This window comes from Petaurus breviceps, unplaced genomic scaffold, assembly GCF_028583685.1.
Source record: "Petaurus breviceps papuanus isolate PSGF00001 unplaced genomic scaffold, PetGlider_PUasm1.0 166, whole genome shotgun sequence".
Classification (NCBI taxonomy): domain Eukaryota; kingdom Metazoa; phylum Chordata; class Mammalia; order Diprotodontia; family Petauridae; genus Petaurus; species Petaurus breviceps.
The window spans coordinates 1,126,413-1,145,159 of NW_027185737.1; the positions used below are offsets into that span (position 1 = coordinate 1,126,413).

At 39.8% G+C, this 18,747-nt stretch overlaps 1 protein-coding gene across 1 annotated transcript; it reads right to left on the bottom strand.

The window, feature by feature from the left end:
• Positions 1-859: 859 nt before the first annotated feature.
• LOC138157022 (metallothionein-4) lies at positions 860-4,904 on the bottom strand. The gene is made up of 3 exons (XM_069082447.1): positions 4,777-4,904; positions 3,310-3,375; positions 860-1,127 (listed from the first exon to the last, which is right to left on the bottom strand). The coding sequence occupies exons 1-3, from the start codon at positions 4,805-4,807 to the stop codon at positions 1,036-1,038; spliced, it is 189 nt and encodes a 62-aa protein (XP_068938548.1). The 5' UTR covers positions 4,808-4,904; the 3' UTR covers positions 860-1,035.
• Positions 4,905-18,747: the final 13,843 nt, after the last annotated feature.

Below are 18,747 nucleotides of genomic sequence, written 5' to 3' on the forward strand. Positions count from 1 at the left end.
ACAAGATCATACGGTTTGTTCAAGGCAGAGCTGGGACTCCGATAGGTCCTTTGTTGTTGCTGTTGTTATTACTAAATTAAATTTTCTTTTATTTTCAAATAAAGATCCACCTCTCCCTTCTGCCTCCCATCTTCCACATTAAGAAAGCGATAAATGACTGGCTCCTTATATTGCACTGCCAGCCACCCACAAATTAAAGCTACTGAACACAGTCCATGTCAAACTTGTCCTTGACTGTTATGATTATGACTCTTGTACTGAAAGGTTTTTCACACGCACGCGCACACACACACACACACACACACACACACACACACATGCACTCACACAGATCTGGAGGGCAAGTAAGGTGTCCCATACCCCAATTTATCTTTCTATTAAATTATGTGAAATCCCCTTTGAAATTGCAGAGATAGTTGGCACGGCTAGGTGGCTCAGTGAATAGAGCACCAGTCCTGGAGTCAGGAAGACCTGAGTTCAAATTTGTCCTCAAATACTTAACAGAAAAACCTAGCTGTGTGACCTTGGGCAAGTCACTTAATCCCAATTGCCCTCCAAAAAAAAAAGACATTTCAGAGACAGGGAAAGCCCCTAGTCATTAATTTACCACTCCTAGGAATCAAAATAGGCCTTAGTATAATGGAGCAAAGCCAGAAGTAGCTAATGCCCCATATTTCTTGGTGTTAGGAATTTTCATGCCATGCAACCTGTTTTGAGCCTTTTAAATGAACCCTTTTCTTATAAGATCACCCCATCCAGCCCTCTTTGCTGTTGTGATCACAAAGCCAGGGAATATATAGCCACTGCAGTGTTCTACTGATGGTGGGTTAAATCAATTTTCAGATCTCAATAAACATAACAAGATTTTTATTACTAGGATTGCCTTATAGGAAAGTTACCAGGGTTAAGCTTGGACAAATATATAAAAAATACAACACATTGTACACAGACATCATTTTCTCAAATAAGCAAATATACAGATTTCCTGGCGATCCTTCTCTTCTCCATCCCACCTTATCACTGCACATGCACATTTTATGGGCAGCAACTGCATTTATTCGATCCTCCTTTGCAAATACAGCCTTGGGCACATTTGGCACAGCCAGGTGGGCAGCAGGGACAGCAACCTAAAAGGGAATAGAAAAGAAAACACAGATTTCAGCTTTGGGTCAATTTTTCCACTCAACCTTGGGAAAGAAATATCAGTTCCTAGGGGAATCAGGGTTTAAATTGTGTGTAGGAAAAGGCACAGGAACAGCTCCTCTGAATTGAACACCAATCAACTTGATGACTTCCCAACCTTGACCTTGACTCCCTGCCCATGACCACTCAAACTATTACTATGACCTTTACTTCTCAAGCACGGTCATGACCTCTTAGTAGAAATCCACAATTAAATAGTTAAGAGGGGAGACCACTAATCAAAACTTGCATTTCCTAGTCAAGCATCATGATTCAAATCTCAGGATCTCCCAAGTGGAACAGAATTATGATCATGATTCCTCCAACCACAACCTTACCATGCCCTCAATCCTGATCATGACCCCCTCAGTCTGACCACGACACTTCCATCATGCCTATAGCTTTAAATCCTATCCATGAACCACTAATAGCTGTTCACATATTGATGTCATTTTAAGACTTACAGACTAATTTCTAGTCTAGATTGTGACCTCCCCAAAACTGACCATGATCCCTCCCCCAGTTTTGGCCTTAACTCCCTTCCCCCAAATTCTGACTATTCCCCTTTCCTGTCAACCCCTGTTTACCACCACTACTACCACCATTTTGGGTTTTGGAGCAAGAATGACAGTGAGTGGAAAAAGGGAGGAGAGATAAAGGGGGAGTGGTCCAAAACAGATGATATCTAGTCAAAGGTGCCAACACAAAATAAAACCAACCAAAGAGAACTAGAGGTCACTTGGGCCCAATTTCCCTTCCACTTCTAGTGCAAAAGGAAATATAGGTTGACTGGGCCTTGGGGGTAGGGGAGAGGAAGTATGGACATCTGTGTTCTTGCTTTCTGATTGGCTCATATTTCAGTCCAACTCTTCCTAGGCCTGTGAAAACCATCCCAGGGACTATGCTTAAAGGGCTACAAAACCATGCATACCCTTTGGCTTATAAATACCACTATGTTCTATATCTCAAAGAAATTTTTGAAAAGGGAAAGGAACCAATATGTACAAAAATATTTAAAGTAACTCTTTTTGTAGTAACAAAGAATTGGAAATTAAGGGGATGCCCATCAATTGAAGGAATAGCTAAACAAGTTGTAATATATGATATTTATGGAATACTATTGTGCTTTAAGAAATGATGAATAGAATGGTTTCAGAAAAACCTGGGAAGACTTATATGAACTAATGCAAAGTTAAGTGAGCAGAGCAAAGAGAACATTGCATATAATAACAACAATATTGTATGATGATCAACTGTGAATGACTTAGCTATTTTCAGTAACACAATGATCCAAGACAATTCTGAAGGATTTATGATGAAAAATGCTATCCATTTCCAGAGAAATGACTGATGACATCTGAATGCAGATCGAAGCATACTTTTTAAAAAACTTTATTTTCTTGGTTTGGTTTTTTTTTGGTCTCTTTTTTCTTTCACAGCATGACTAATATGGAAATAGGTTTTGCATGACTGCATATGTATAACCTATATCAAATTGCTTGCCTTTTCAATGAAGGTCATGGGAAGGGACAGAAATAATATGGAACTCAAATTTTTTTAAAAAATGAATGTTAAAAATTGATTTTGCATGTAATTGGGAAAAATGAAATACTAAGTAAATAATTTTTGAAAGAAAGAAAGGCATTCTAGGGATCTCTGCTTCATTCCCCCTTTGGGGGGAGGTCAGGCAAAGAAGTTCCAGGGATTTAGGGAAAGAAACAAGGAAGACAAAGGGAGAGAGGAAGGGAAAGAATCATTTCCAATTTTCTCCCATATCGAGCCATCGTTTTCTAGCATCATATTTGGGTGAAAAGGGGAATTAGAAGCAGTTTCATACAGAGGAAGGGAAAGATGAGAAATTGTGACTTCCAAAAGAAAAAATACAATGGAATATCAGAGCTGGAAAGGTTCTTAAAGATTATTAACTGGTCAAGAAAGCAAAGTCAAATGACTTGCTGGCATCACACAGCAAAGAATGGAAGAAAAGGAATTAGAACCTAGATCTTCCTCTCTACTAGGCTACACTGCAAATGAACCACACAAGGATATATCTGAATCTACACTGGCCCTTGGACTATGCACCCAGAATTAATTGGTGAAAAGGACCATGTATGACACTATACTTACTTTTCCGACATGTCTTACAGCTGCAGGATGTACATTTGCAGTTGTCACCACAGATGCAGATTCCTCCTGTAAGAGATCACCAAAAGCAATGGTCATGAGATCAGTTACCATTCTCTGAGGCAGTTTGAGTAGCCATTATGGTCATACATGCTGCAGGTCTGGGGTGTTTTCTGCAGAACAGCAATGCCCGATTGAGAATTGGGTACCCCCAGGCAAATGAGGGTAACAGCACATTTGTGTGCAGAATATTAGCTTTCCTGAGTTCCATATGCTGCTGAAGAAAAAAAACCAATCTCATAAGTTTCCCATTATCATCTAATTTCAGACCACTCAACTTCAGGAGCAAAGAATTAGGTTGGATGAAATTCACAATGGAATCTACTCTCAGAATTGGCTTGGGAAGTTAATGATATCCTGTCCACATGATTCATTCATTCAAACAGTGATTAAACATCTACTGTGTGCAAGGTAAGACATTGTGCTAAGCAAACACCAGAAACCCAAAGAGAAAAATGACAGTTGTCACCCTCAAACAGTTTAATTTCTATGGGGCTGGGGAGAAAGTAGCCAAGGAGAAGGGGGAGGGACCTCAATATGAACACAGATAAATGTAACCCAAGTTGGGGAAGTGATGAATGTAAAGAGGAGAGCTAGACAGGTCTAAGGAAATTTAAGGAGAGGGAAGATACTAACATTATCTAAAAGTTCTGATATAAAGGGATGGGTATAAAGAGGAAGTAGGTCCATTGCAGATAATTACCATATATAGTGTGTGATACCATATATATGTGCATGTATATCATATATACATATATATCTAATTCCATAAAAGCCACAAATTTATATTTTCTCATTATGCCTTGTGTAAATCTTGAATTTTAACAAATAAAAATCTTTGTACCTCATCTAAGTGAGGGACTAAAGGTCAGAGTCATGGTTTGAGGGGTCATGGGCAAGGAGTCTAGCCATCACATCTCACCCTGGTATAAACTTGTTCTTGTATTACTCTAACAAGAAATTTAAAGGCTTCTGAGTTTTCTGGAAATCCTTGCCTTTATAATATTGCAAACAGATGGGCTGGCTTTGAACACTATCTCCTCTGATCCCACCTGTTCACACCGCTATGTGATCCTGTAAGAGCAAACAAAATCTTACCTTGGAGCTTTAGAATCTAGACATGTTTACAATGGCTGATTACATGTATAGCTGGAGCTTATTGGGTCCCTCAGGAAACTTACACACAAGTCTGTGTGGTAACAAAATTACACATCTCTGGATTCCTGAGAAAGCATCCCTTTCTTCTGAGGTCTGTACTGAGGTCATAAAATCTATCCATGAGAACCATACAAAGAGAAGCTTAAGGCTAAAGTCCTTATTCTTCTAATGTGAGACAAAAGTCAGGAAAATTAACAATACCCTTAGTGGAAAAAGGAAAAGGAGACTCCACCAGAGCCCAGCCTCACTTACCAGACATGCAGGTACACTCTCCAGGGTCCATGGCCTCAGACAAGTGGAGTGAGCTCAAACAGGGATGAGAAGAAGGGATGCTAAGTCTGGAGTCCCGGAGCCTGCCCTATTTATAGCAGTGTAGGTGTGAGTGTGGGGACCCACCCCTCCCCACCCTGGAGCAAGACGCCCTGCACACGGCACTGCTCAGACACCTGTTGGGGTGAAGGGCCATACCGTTTAGTCATGTGGTTTTCCCAGAGAGGGAGAGGTGAAGGGAAGAAGCAGGCAGAGCTAGAAGAAGAATTAAAGCTTGCCGTCCAGTATTTTATTTTATTTTATTTTATTTTTTACTAAGGGTGCAGGTGAATTGCCTGTCCTAGCTATCTGCCTGCTTTCCACTGCATCTTGGAAACTAGAGAAAATGAACCATATGCAGTCTGACAGTAGAAACTAAGCAGCCACCAACTTTGGCTCAGAAAATGCATACCTCTTTTCTTGGTCTGTCTGTCTCTTTGTTTAGCTATCTATTTACTAATCTATCATCTATTTCTGTATTTCTGTCTGTCTTTATATCTGCTTATCTTCTGTCTCTATATTTCTATATCTATCTGTATCTGTTTACTCTATCCATCCATCTATATCCATCTCCCCTCAAGCGTAGGTCTCTAGATTCCAATTCCTTTGAGCTTTCTATCATACCTTGTGGCCCTCTCCACCCTGTGATGTCTCTCCAGTACTACTGAGGCAGCTGATGGCACAGTGGATAGAACTCTGGGCCTGGAATCAGGAGGACCTGAATTCAAGTCAAGTCTCAGACATTTACTAACTGTGTGGCCCTGGGCAAGTCATCTAACCTCCATTTACCTCAGGTTTCTCAACTGTAAAGTGAAGATAATAATAACATCTCCCTCGAAGTGTCATGACGATCAAATGAGATCATGTTTGTAAAAGCACTTAGCACCCTGGATGGCATATAGTAGGTGCTAAATAAATGTTTTCCTTTTTCTTCCCCCATTAGCCCTAGGATGTTCCCATATTCTCTTTACCTTCCCCTGTTAGCTAGAAATCATCAAACAAAGCAATTCATACAAAGGTATAATTGACTAATAAGGGTTTAATGTATTATCCCTCCCAAAGGATTGAGCATTTTAACAGGGGATAGTAACTTTAACTCAAAGGAAAGGATTTTTAATGGTAGAATTTCAGGTCTTAGTCATTAGCCTGTGGGTAATAAGGCCTTACCACAGTAGTTATAGAAGGCAGCTGCGTATCTTGCCTATATTAATGGCTGACACTGCTGATCATTGCCCTCCTGGCCCTCTTCCTGCTATTATCTCACTACGAAGAGATGGAGTGGGGGAAGGTGGTACCCTGTGTCACCATCACCCATTCCCTTGGATACCCCTCCTGTGTAAACCCTTCTGGAACAAAAAGCAATACTAACCTGTCCCTGGGAATACCTTACTCTTTTTTTTCCAGGAATGACATAATGAAATAATCTTTCTATTACTGTAGGTGCAAATTGTCTGTGTTATTAGATTAGGCCCAAACCAGTATTAGAATGATAGCAGCTGAGCTTTATCCCGGAGAAGAATCAGCCTGAGACATAGCCAGTGACACTGCTCCAGTCCTGCGGTACTGTAGAGATGACCCAGGGGAAAGAAAACTTCCCAGGCTGGGTCAGAAAAAAAATTAGGCTTCATTGAAAATTCTGCAATTTTCTCTCTGTCTTTATTTTATTTGATGTTTCCTCTTAGTTCATAAATTAAGCTTTCTAACCCTGACAGCAGATCCCAGAAAAGATTTATGTGGGCCCTGCATCAAGGCAAGATTTAAAACACTTTTTTTGTGTCCTTGACCAAGAGAAGTCCTACAAACAGAAACTACGAGATTTAATTCAATCCACCCATTTTATAAGGGAATAAACTGAAGTCCTGAGGGGGTAAACTAGCTTACTAAAGTCACACTGAGGATTAGTAACAGAGTCATGATTTGAGGGTAGTTAGGTGGCATAGTGGATAGAGTACCAGACTTGGAGTATGGAAGACTCATTTTCCTGAGTTCAAACATGGCTGCAGATGCTCACTAACTGTGTGACCCTGGGCAAATCACTTAAACCCTATTTGCCTTAGTTTTCTCATCTGTAAAATGAGCTGGAGAAGGAAATAGCAAACCACTCTGGTATCTTTGCCAAGAAAAACCCAAATGGGATCATGCAGAATCAGACATGACCGAATAATATATTTTAACTCAGGTTCTATGGCTACAAATACAGCACCCTTTTTACTATACCACAGAAAGGTTGAAATATTTACTCTAATATACATAGCCTCACATGTTGCAAAATAAAACCTATGTTCCATAGATGGGGGGGGGGTTTCCAGAATTAAAAGTATATGCATTTTTTAAAGTCTAAAACATGTCATTTATTGCAAAATGTAGAGGCTAGAGAGCTGACTTTTGAGCCAGGAAGACCTGGTTATGTGCCTCTGACACATAATAGCTCCATAATCCTGGGTACATCATTTAACCTATTAGCGCCCTAGGCAGTTCTCTCAGATAATGGCAGAGAAGGTGCCAACTTGCCTGGGTAAAGGGAATTTTCTTCACCCAGGAGCTCCCTGTATCAATGAAATCATAGGTGTATCTACTGCCCTATTCCTCATTAAGCCTTCTATGTGTTATATTCTAGGCAGCTGCGACCCACCCTGTGTATACCTATTCCTGCTCTAATTGGGTTAATTCAGAAAAGGAGGGTTTGCTGAAAATAGGACCAGTTATGGGGGAGACTCAGACTCCCTCGGTAACCACCCAAAGCTTCCAGTAGAGAAGAGCGGAGAATATCCCCTGAAGAAGAGCTTGATTGAGGAAGGGTTAGGGGAAGTTCAGCAGTGGAAGCAATTTCTAGCCTCCTGGAGCTGTTGGTTCACATTGTCCTGTGAACAGTTCCTGAGAACTGTTCAGTGGCATTCTGGTACTTCAGTTTCCCAGCCCAAGAGCAGAATGATGGATTAAAAACAGCGTCCTGTTAATTAGGACAAGCCTTGGTGTGCTGTGCCTGGCTGTTTACTCAGCAAGTTTAACAGACTCTGAAGAGGCCCTGTTGCTGTCTTTTAATTATATGGGGCTTCAACTCCTTGGCTATAATTTAGTACCTACCAAGCAAGTGAAGAGCTTAGTTTTGCATACGGCCCAGAGGAGCTATGAATAAGCCTAAAGCTAGACAATTACATTCATTCATCCCTCTCAACCAGTAGCTAAGAACTCTGAGGTACATTCTCCAGGATCACAGATTAGACCATCAGATGAGAAATCCATGCTCTCTATCTGTTTACAGAAAGGAAGGAAGGCCAGGGGCCAAGAGACAGGACGATGAGATTCAGTTACCCCAAAAGAATGTTTTTAGTTATATGATGTTATTCAGTGACTATGACTGTGGGAGCTCTCCTTTGCAAATATTCATTCTCTTCCCAAACCATAGTGTGGGCCAGTCTGATGGCAAATGCCTTTTGGGATGTCTGAATGGATCGAAAGTGCTCAGAGCCTTTATTAGGATGAGGAGATGATGGATTTTCTCTAGGATACTGAAATTTAGAAGTTGTTGATGGCACAGATTTTTTTTTAATCAGCATAGGAACAACTGAATTTAAGCATTAGCAAGAAAAATTAGTTAAAATAAGAAGTTACCAGTTCAAGATATCTCACTGAAGCAAATCAAGTGAAGTCTGTCTCTCCAGTGGAATGGCCTTGTTATGTTTCATTTCCCCAGGTGGAATGACTTTGCTATTTCCCAGAATCCTTATCTTAGGCCATCACTCTATCCTCTGTCCCCAACTGAATTTAACTAAATTTAAGGCATTCATGCAGTCTACACCAAACGTATTTTATGAAGCTTGTACTACACATGAAAAATGCTAGTTGCAACTCTGAAATTATGTTTCCAATACAAGAAGGCAATCTGATAGAATGAAAAGAGAAGTAATGGAGGAATCAGGAGACCTGGGTTCTAATCTGATTTTGAGTAATGTGTTTGCCTTCTTTGAGCCTCAGTTTTCTTTCTTGTAAAATAGGAAAAGTGAACACAAAGACCTCTAAATCATGTCCCAGCTTTACATTCTGTGATACTTATCACTGACTCACCACTAGAGCAGGTATTTTGAGATATTTTTTTCCTATTATGGGGATGCATTTTGTTGAACTGTCTATGGAAATGTTGAACCCATTTCCAGTGTTTTAGTATAGAGTAATGGATTGAGATAAAGACCCTGGGAAATAGCAAAGCCATTCCACTGGGGAAATGAAACATAGCAAGGCCATTCCACTGGGGAGAAGGACTTCATTTGATTTGTTTCAGTGAGAGCTCTTGAACTGGTAACTTCTTGTTTTAACTAATTTTTCTTGCTATATTAAATTCAGTTGTTTCTATACTGCTAAAATGTTGTAGAACCAGCAATAAACATAATCAGGACAGCAGTGGCAGTCTATGGCCTTGGACCAGAGAGCAGCTAACCAGCCCATCTGAAAATCAAACCTGCTCTCTTGGCCTTCAGATAATCATTCCACTGCTCTTGGTTACTAGTTAAATGAGTTCTCCCTCATAATTCTCCTCCTTGAAGCTATTTGTAGCTGGCTATCATGGTTATGGTGGTTATCATTACCCCTGAATCAACCATTAGGAAAGCTGTTTATCCATTCAGGAGACAGAAGGCCTAATACTTACCACCTTAGTGATCTTGAGTAAGGCCCTTCACTTAATTGTTCTGGGTCTCAGTTTTCACATCTGGGAAGTTTAAAGATCATGAATGAATGAATGAATGAAAAATACCTATTAAGCACTCGTGTGTTAGGCATTATACTGAGTTCTAGGGTTAAAAAAAATCAAGACAATTCCTGCTTTCAATGTGTTTATATTCTAATAAGAGGATGCAGATTGTATAGGGGAGTAGTGACCATGAAGGATGTTTTGGTCTGGAAAGTTACAGGGATCCAAGGGCATCATAAGGCAGTTGATTGATATATCCTTTCCAGAGTTGATAGTGTTGATTTAATTTCTGTTCCTGAGCAAGAGATGGAACTCAGGTCTCCTAACTCCCATTCAGTCCAGTGGCTCTTCCCACTTCACCTTGCTGCCTTCTCTTGAAGAGGATATTGAGGTTCAGGAGTTGGATTGCCTAGAAAGAATTCAAGAGGTAGTTATTCTAGTCAAAAGAACTTTATTGACACATAAGTAGTAGGCTAGCCAAGGAAGAAGGGATACTAGCAGTTTGCAGGAAGACAAGGGTTTGTTTTTATACACAATTTGTGGGCATTCAGCCAAGAGCAGAGCATTCTCCTACAGGAATAGTTCATCACAGGGAAAGGTGGAGACAAGAAAGGGAAGCAAGTGCATTGAAAAACAGTTCAAGGATGGGATCATAGAATAAAGAACTTAGCTTGCTCTGGTATGGGGGGCTAATCATGTATGCAGAGCATGGGCTAAGGAAGCAAGGTTTTTGTTATCTGACATAGCTTCCTGTTACTGGGCAGAACAAGATGAGGCCCTCATAGCTGCTGGGCAAAAGTGAGTCTCATCACTCTGACTCTCCAAAATGACTTACAAGTGCTTTTCAAATCTGTTTATCACTTCCCATTATTTTCCATCATCCAGCCCAGATCTATGCTTTCTGGTGTCTGCAATTATATATTAGTCCACAATAGAAGAAGAGATTTTGGAAGATCAATATATTACTACATACAACTCACTACTTTCAGGAAGGACTCCACAAAAGGGGTGACTATCTGTGCCATAGGAGTCTCTAACTGCATCCAAATCAAGTCATAAAATGTATTTGTTAAGCATGGGGATCATCATTGGCAACATTAAGAAGTCAGCAAAGTATGTCTTCGGGATTCTACACTTCTTCTTTTAACATACTTCCATGTCCTCCTGGGACCTCTTGTGGAAGAAATTCTCTCATAAACTCATGTACACTAAGGTGTTATTGATGTAGAATCTTACTAAAAGAGAATGGAAGGGGAGGGTACTGGATTTGCATTTTAAAAGAGAGGAGAGATGTAGATGTATATGTAGAGCCTATATCCAATTATATGCAGTCTGGAGCAGGGGAGAAATGTGGAGAAAATTTGGAACTCAAAATTTTATGGAGGTAAATGTTGAAAACTAAAAAAAAAAAGCAAATTTATTTTTTAAAAAAGAGGGGAGAGCAATGCTTGAACCCATGAGAATAAGCTACTATAGGTGGAACCCCTAAAGATTTTTGTAGAAAGATTACAATTAGAACTGGAAGGGACTAGAGATCATCTAGTCCAAACTCCTCCTTTTATAGTTAAGAAAACAAAGGTCCAGGAAAGTTGAAGTGACTTGTCTAAGGTCACCTAAGTAGCCGAGAGAGGAGAACAGCCTTTCTGACTCCAAATCCCTGGGTTCTTTCCATTATACCAAGAGGGGAAGATTTAGGGGATTTTCCTAAAACCAATCAGATCATTTAGGCTGTTGCTTTTTGGCTCTGTGGAAGATTGCCTTTATACTTTGGCCTTGGTGCTGCAGGGAATACAGAGTAAAAGACACACAATTCTTGCCCACAAGGAGTTTACAATCTAAGTGAGGAGTCAAGAACAGATAGAAAACAATTAGAGAACAATTATAGCTGCAATGAATGGGTGTAGGCATTACTGTTGGTATTACTCTGCCTACCTGGAGGTGCTGAGGAGTAAAGAGTTTGCTAAACCTTGGATTACTTTCAAGCCAAGTTTCCTATTTAAGCACCACCTTCCAGGTGAAGCCTCCCTGATTCCCTCTAGGTCCTCTTTCTCAGACTACCTTGTACTTAACTGCTTTGTTTACATCCTATTTATCTTCTTTATATTTATTCATTATATACTAATATATGTACTAGTTGTCTTCCCCATTAGAATGGTTAGAGGTTGGTTAAAGGGATCAGTCCATTTATTGTATTTGTGTCTTAATTGGAAGCAAGCTAAGTGCCAGTTTGGCAACTAAAGACAGTGCTTTCATCCTACCTTGGTTCACAGCTCAGTGGTGGCAGGTTCCAGACCAAGGGGATATACTTTGAACTGGAATAGACAGAGGGTACCCCTAAGTTCATCCTAGAATAGACACAACTTCATAATTCTCTTATTTCTTGATAGCTTTAACCTTATGACCTCTGCCCAAACTAAAGTAGATCTTCAAAAATAGGGCCAGTGTGAAACCAGGTAAACCCTCCAAGAGCAGAGGGGTAGTCAAAGAGCACTGACAGTGTCGTACTGTGAACAGGAACCAGAAGGTATGTACTCTGGACCTAGGTGATCACTGACTAGTTGTGTGTCCTTGAACAAGTCAAATAACCCTTTTAGACTCTGTTTCCTCCCCTTTAAAATGAGAGGAACAGATTAGATGGTCTCTAAGGTTCCTTCTGGTCTTGAAAAGTTCTATGATTCTGGTAAGGGGACAACTATTCAACTTATCACCCCCCTCACCTCATACTTGAACCATTGTAATAAGTAGCCTGCCTCATTCTAGTTCATCTTATATTCAGTTGTCAAAGGGATCTTCTGAGAGCACAGAACTGGTCAGATCACACACACATACACATACACATACACACCACTCAATAAACTACAGTGCCTCCCTGTCATTTCCAGTATTAAATACAAACTCCCCTCTTTGGCATTCAAAGGCCTCTATAACTTTTCTCCTCCCGTCTTTCCAATATTCTTAAATCTCAAGCCCTCCCCAACCTGTCCCCCAACATATTCTTCAGTCCAGTGACACTGGCCTCCTTACTACTCCTTGAACAATACAATCTCTCTCCTGCTTTTGGCCATTTATACTAACTATCCTCCATGCTTGGGATGCTCTCCCTTCTCATCTCTGCTTCTTGGCTTCCTAAAATTTTACCTTCTATAGGAAGCCTTGCAGGAGTTCCCTTAATTCTAATACTTTTATTATTTCCAATTTATCCTGAATATAGCTTGTTTAAACATAGCTGCTTACATGCTTTCTTCCCCATTAGGCTGTGATTTCCTTGAGAGCAAGGATTATCTTTTGTCTTTCTTTGTATTCCAGCACATACCAGTGTCTGGTATACGAGAAGTGCTTAATATATGCTTGTTGACATGCTGATTGACCTTCCCAGCGGTTGCAGAGTTGGACCGGATGGCTGACTTTATGTCTTTAAAGATTCACCACACTTTCTTAGCCTTCTCCATTGGAACATTTATGTGTACAATGTTCTTCATCTATGAGAGGCCGATAGAAGACACTCCACAGTGCAATTCAACAATTATTTTTGGAGTGGACTGTGGCAAAATACTGTGCTAGGCACTGACATTTCTCATGCTGAATATTTCCTTATTATAGGATTTCAGGATCACAATATTTAGGGAACTTAATGATCACCCATTTAAACTTATATATACAGAGTAAGATTTTGAGGCCCAGAGACAGGAAGTAACGTCTAAGGTGACACAGGTAATAAGAAATACAACCAGGATTTCAAACCCAAATCTTCTGACTACATGCAAATCCAATGTTTACTAATTATCCTAGGGTACTCTATGCTTTTTTAAAATCAAAGACAGATTTTGAAATTAATTTGAACAACTCATCTATTTATGCTCAGATCCTATACAGTTTCTTAAACTTTTATTTTACTTTTTTCAATTAACAAGCATTTATTTTGCATCTCTTCTACCTCTTTCCCATTAAGAAAAAAAAAAGAAAAAGAAAACTCTTGTAACAAATACTCAGTCAAGGAAAACAAATGTTCACATTGGCCAAATGTGTGTCTCATTCTACATCTTGGGTCTACCAGGAGGTGGGCAGCACACTTCATCATTAGTTTGCTGGAATCATGGTTGCTCATCATTAGTTTGCTGGAATCATGGTTGCTCAGTGCCTTGATCAGAGTTCTTAAACCTTTCAAAGTTTGTCTTTACAATGTTGCTTTTATTGTATAAATTGCTCTCTTGTTTCTGCTCCCCTTACTCTTCAACAGTTAATGCAAGTCTTCTCAGGTTTCTCTGAAATAATCTTTCATCTTTTCTTTTGGAACAATGATATTCCATTACATTCATATGTAACACTATTGAATCTATACATGAATGGAATAACATTCATATTTATAACTTGTTCACCTTCCCCACCTGATGAGTATCCCCTTAGTTTACAGCACTTTGTCAATACTAAAAGAGCTGCTATGCATAGTTTTGTAAATATGTGTCTTTTCCTCTTTCTTTGATCCCTTTGGAGTATAGGCTTAGTAGGGCTATCTCTGGATCAAAGGGTATGCACAGGTTGGTGACTTTTTACTCTCATAGAGTTTTAGAGAGAGACCTCAGAAGCCAATATCTTTATTTTACAGATAAACTAATAATAGATGGCATTTATATAGTGCTTTAAGGTTTACAAAATGCCTTCCATGAATTATCTCATTTATTACTCACAACAGCCCTAAGAAGCTATTACTGTTATTATCCTCATTTTACAGATGAGAATCTGAAGCTGGGAAAGGCTAGGTAACTTACCCATAGTCATACAATAAGTATCAAATGTGGGACCTGAACCCAGGTTGGTCCCCTGATTTCTAATCCAATGTATGGCATCCCAGCCAGAACATAGCCCACTCTATTTTGTTAGACTCTTGGTACACTCAGATGGAAAGGTCCACACAATATACACACTTGCAGAATTTCCATAATTCCGTAGAATCGTATGACTTTCTCTGGACTTGGTACCTATGAATTGTGTACTGGATATTTAATTTACCCATTTCTGAAGTGCAAATACTTAGTAGTCTGAATATATCGGATAGCTTCAATTAGGCTGAGAAAAAGAATACAAAAGTTTAAGGACTGTGTAAAAATATTCTAATTATCTCTGCCATAGTCATTTCTTCCTCTCGAAAAGGGGATAATGAGAGAGTACTTACTTGCCACCTACCTCACCAGCTATTGTACTAATGAGCTAATGTAGGAGCAGTGTCTTCACAGTGGGCAATTCCATGGCCGGGGGTGGCATGGGGAGGAGCAGGGCAGGGTCATCTTCACCCCATATTGCTAGAAAATATTTGACCCTGGGGAGTAAAGCCATGCAGATCCCTGGGCATAAACATCAGTCCACAGTGCAGAAAAGGAAGAAAGGAAGGAAGAAGGAAAGAAGGAAGGAAGGAGGGAAAGAAGGAAGAAAGGAAGAAAGAAAGGGAGGAAGGAAGAAACATTTGATACAGGTACCTTGCTCTGGTCCTGCTCTCCTGGCCTTGGGTGAGCTACCTGACCTCAATTTTTATCATCCTGTAAAATGGGAATTATAACTCATGTCTCAGAAGGTTCCTCTGAAGAATAATTGGCCAGGTTTGCAATGTACTTTGAAGAAAATTGCCGTGAGGATATTCTGTTCTCTCTGAAATTTTCCCTGGTAGAAATATCAAAAGGACCAAGATAGACAACATTCTGCATCTAGCACACCAAACCCAATAATTTTCCCTGTTTAGGTTGAGGGGGAGGAAGGGTGCAATGGGCTCATTGGAGTCTGTACCTGTCTGCAATAATAAAAGAGTTATTTTCCCTTTGATGCATGTATGCAACGCTTGTTAATGTTAATAGGAGTCCAACAGAAGCCTGTAGAGGTGGAATGTACTTCCTAACATAAAAATGGGGATGGAACCAAAAGGAATCATTATCTACTAATTTATCTTTTGCTTTTCACTTGTCATGGCCTTTGAACCCCTTGGCCCAATACCTTGGCCACTGAAAACTGTTAAAAGTTGTTTTAGTTCTCTGAGCCTCAGTTTCCTTCATCTATAAAGTGAGGAACTCAGACTAGATGATCTCCAAGGGACTTTGCAGCTGGGTTTTTCTGTGGTTAGCATCCTAAGATCCCTTCCAGTTCTGGCATTCTAAATGTGCTCTTGGTCTCAACAAGATGAGAGGGAAGTAGGGGGTGAAGATTTTATGAGATCACTTTTTCCCTCTACTCCTATCCCCAATATTTGTTCTCTGCCACTGCTTTGCTGGGGGTGACCCTGAGAAAGTCCTTCCCTGAATCCTTGCCTCAGTTTGGAGACATTCAGGCCTATTGCCACACAGGATGTGTGAGGCTTCACTAAGTAAAAGGTACTTGTCCAACTGCTTAGAATGACCAAGTATATTTGCAGAAAGCAGCACAGACAGATGTGGGTGGACTAATGATGGGTAAAGCACAGTGGTTTGGATTTAGAGAGGCCCTTGACAGAATTGCAGTTTTCCCGATTCTTATCTAACCCATCTTATCTTACTGTTCCCCATCAGAGATCCCATTTTCCAAAGTTCACCCTCCCTGGTTCATCCAGACCAGGTTTAAATCAGAGGACATGGGTTAGAATCCTCAGTCTTGCTTACTGCTGATGTGACATTGGACAAAATTCTTTACCTCTCTCAGCCTCAATTTCTTCCTATATAAAATGAAAGATTGGACAAGATGGCCTTTAACAGTTCCTTCCAACTCACAGTCTATGATCCTATGATTTCTACATTGTGAATTACTTTGAGGAAGGGCTTAACTTTGACTGATCTGTTTAGGAGAAGGTACATTTCTGAAAGATGGAGCCTTCAGATGTTTGCTGAGGAAGGCTTCATGGATGTAAGGACATCAGAAAAGCCAGACTGAATTGGTCATATGATCATACCCAGGCAACCCAGTTGAGAATTCCAACCATAATGTTATGGGAGGGCCTTGCAGGATTATGGATAAATTCTACAAGAGACCTTTGAGGTTTCTTTTTAGTCAAAGCCCTTCATTTTACAGCACAGGAAACCAAGGAAGCCTTAGAAAGATCCTATGGCTAGTTGATAAGATTAGAAGTAGGACCAAAAGAAAGTTCTCTGGACTCTCTGTTACTTTCTTAGCTTGTATGAATGATTCATTATGGATATGTCTTCCATGAATTGGCCTGGTTACTTACCTCAAGGATTCAAGGTTATTTTGTGCGAAAGGTTACTCTTTCCACTCACACAGGCCATAACCTCTCCACAACTAAGTATATGGTATTTGAAATTTACTTTGACTCGAAGGACCAAGATAGACAACATTCTGCATCTAGCACACCAAACCCAATAATTTTCCCTGTTCAGGTTGAGGGGGAGGAAGGGTGCAATGGACTCATATGAGGGCAACCAGATGTTGAGCATCTCACTCAATTAGTCAGTCAATAAGCATTTATTAAGAACTTACTATGTGCCAGACACCGTCCCAAATGTTAACAGTTATAGAAAAAGGCATCCCCTCCTCCAAAAAAAGTCTCTGTTCTCAAAGAACATTCTAGTGGTGGAGAAACATGAAAAGAACTAGATACATATATATGCTATAAACAAAGGATATGAAAATTAATATTTTTATCAACTAATAAGAATTTATTTTCTCTCCTTTCCATCCTTTCCCTTGGGAGAAAAGAAGAGAAAGGGAAAGGAATGAAGAAAAAAATAAAAGTCATTGTAAAAAAATACTAGTCAAGAAAAATAAATCCCTGCATTGACTGTGTCCAAAAGTATATGCCATTTTACATTTTGAGTATCAGGAAGTGAGCAACATGTTTCATCATCATGACTGGAAATTATGGCTGGTTATTGCATTGATAAGAGTTCTAAAATCTTTCAAAGTTGTCTACCTTTACAATTTTGTTGTTTATATATAAATTGTCTGACTAGTTTTGCTTACTTCCCTCTGCATCAGTTCATAAAAGTCTTCCTAAGTTTATCTGAAATCATCCTTTTCCTCATCTCTTACAAAACAATAGTATTCCATTACATCCACATACCATAATTTGCTCATCATTTATCAAGTGTGACAACCTTCTTTGTTTGAGCTGATGGCCCAGTGTATATAGCTGAATCATAAGTGTAATAGCGGACACCACCCCTGATCATACTAGCACAATTATGCAGAAAGAATAAAAAGTAGGGAACTCCAATAGCTGCCACTAAAGATCAAAGTTCTGGGAAGAAGGATTGTGCAAGACAGATAGTCGACTCTTTGGTCCTTTCTTATTTTTGTCTTCTGATCTATAGAGATGCCTAGTCTGAATCTCTGCTATAGCAAATTATTTTTCTACTCATTAGAGCCCTTTGATTTATGGAAAGTAATATTAGAGGAGAAGGCACTATTAGCTGAAGAACAAGTTTCTGCAGAAGAGGGGATTAGAGTTGACTCTTGAGGAAGGCCAAAAGCCCCAGAAGGTGGATTTGAGGAAGGAGAGTATTCCAGGCACGGAATACAACCAGTGCCAAGGCAGGGAGATGGAAGGTAGAGTGTCATATGTGAAGGACAATAAATAGGCCAATGTGGTTGAATCATAGAGTGACTAGAGAAGTGTCAAATGTAAGAAGACTAGAAAAATAGGAAGGGGTCAGGCTGAGAAGAACTTTGAATGAAAGAGAACTTTCTATCTGATCCTGGGGATAACAGGGAGTTTAGGGAGGTTCTAGGACAACAGAGGTACTAAGTACCTTCAGGTCAGTACTTAAAGCCTTCCTAGATTGGAATAACCTAGCAGAGCCTTTAATCCATCGAGAACTCAAGGTCATCTTCATTCCACAGTGAGGAATTTATTTAACCTTTCCCTGAATCTATTTGTTTTTCCAAATCTTTCCACCTTTTGGGTGAAACAACTTCTATGTAGGCTGGATGACCCTAGATGACCACTTACTGATTGTGTTGTAGAAGGGATTCAATTTTAAGGTGTAGATTGGCTTAGATGTCCCCAAGGTCCTCCCCAGCTCTAAGATTCTTCAAAGGAGAACTGTTCATAAAACTACATCTTTTCTCTTGTCATTGTACCTAGATTTCTGTGCATGTTTACATTTCTCTCTCCTCCTCATTGCTATCATATATTTTATTCTTTTGTTTTCATCTTTCTAGGATAAAGAAGCCTTCATTTCACTCTTTCTTTATACTGAAAGGACAGTGAGGTAGTGCAGTGGATAGAGTGCTGGGCCTGTAGTCAGGAAGACTCA

Excerpts from the sequence above, each read along its gene's own strand:
- LOC138157022 (XM_069082447.1), bottom strand. The coding sequence starts at position 4,807 with ATGGACCCTGGAGAGTGTACCTGCATGTCTG. Across the intron at positions 3,376-4,776 it reads AGAGTGTACCTGCATGTCTG|GAGGAATCTGCATCTGTGGT; the intron begins GTAAGTGAGGCT and ends GATCTCTTACAG. Across the intron at positions 1,128-3,309 it reads CTGTAAGACATGTCGGAAAA|GTTGCTGTCCCTGCTGCCCA; the intron begins GTAAGTATAGTG and ends ATTCCCTTTTAG.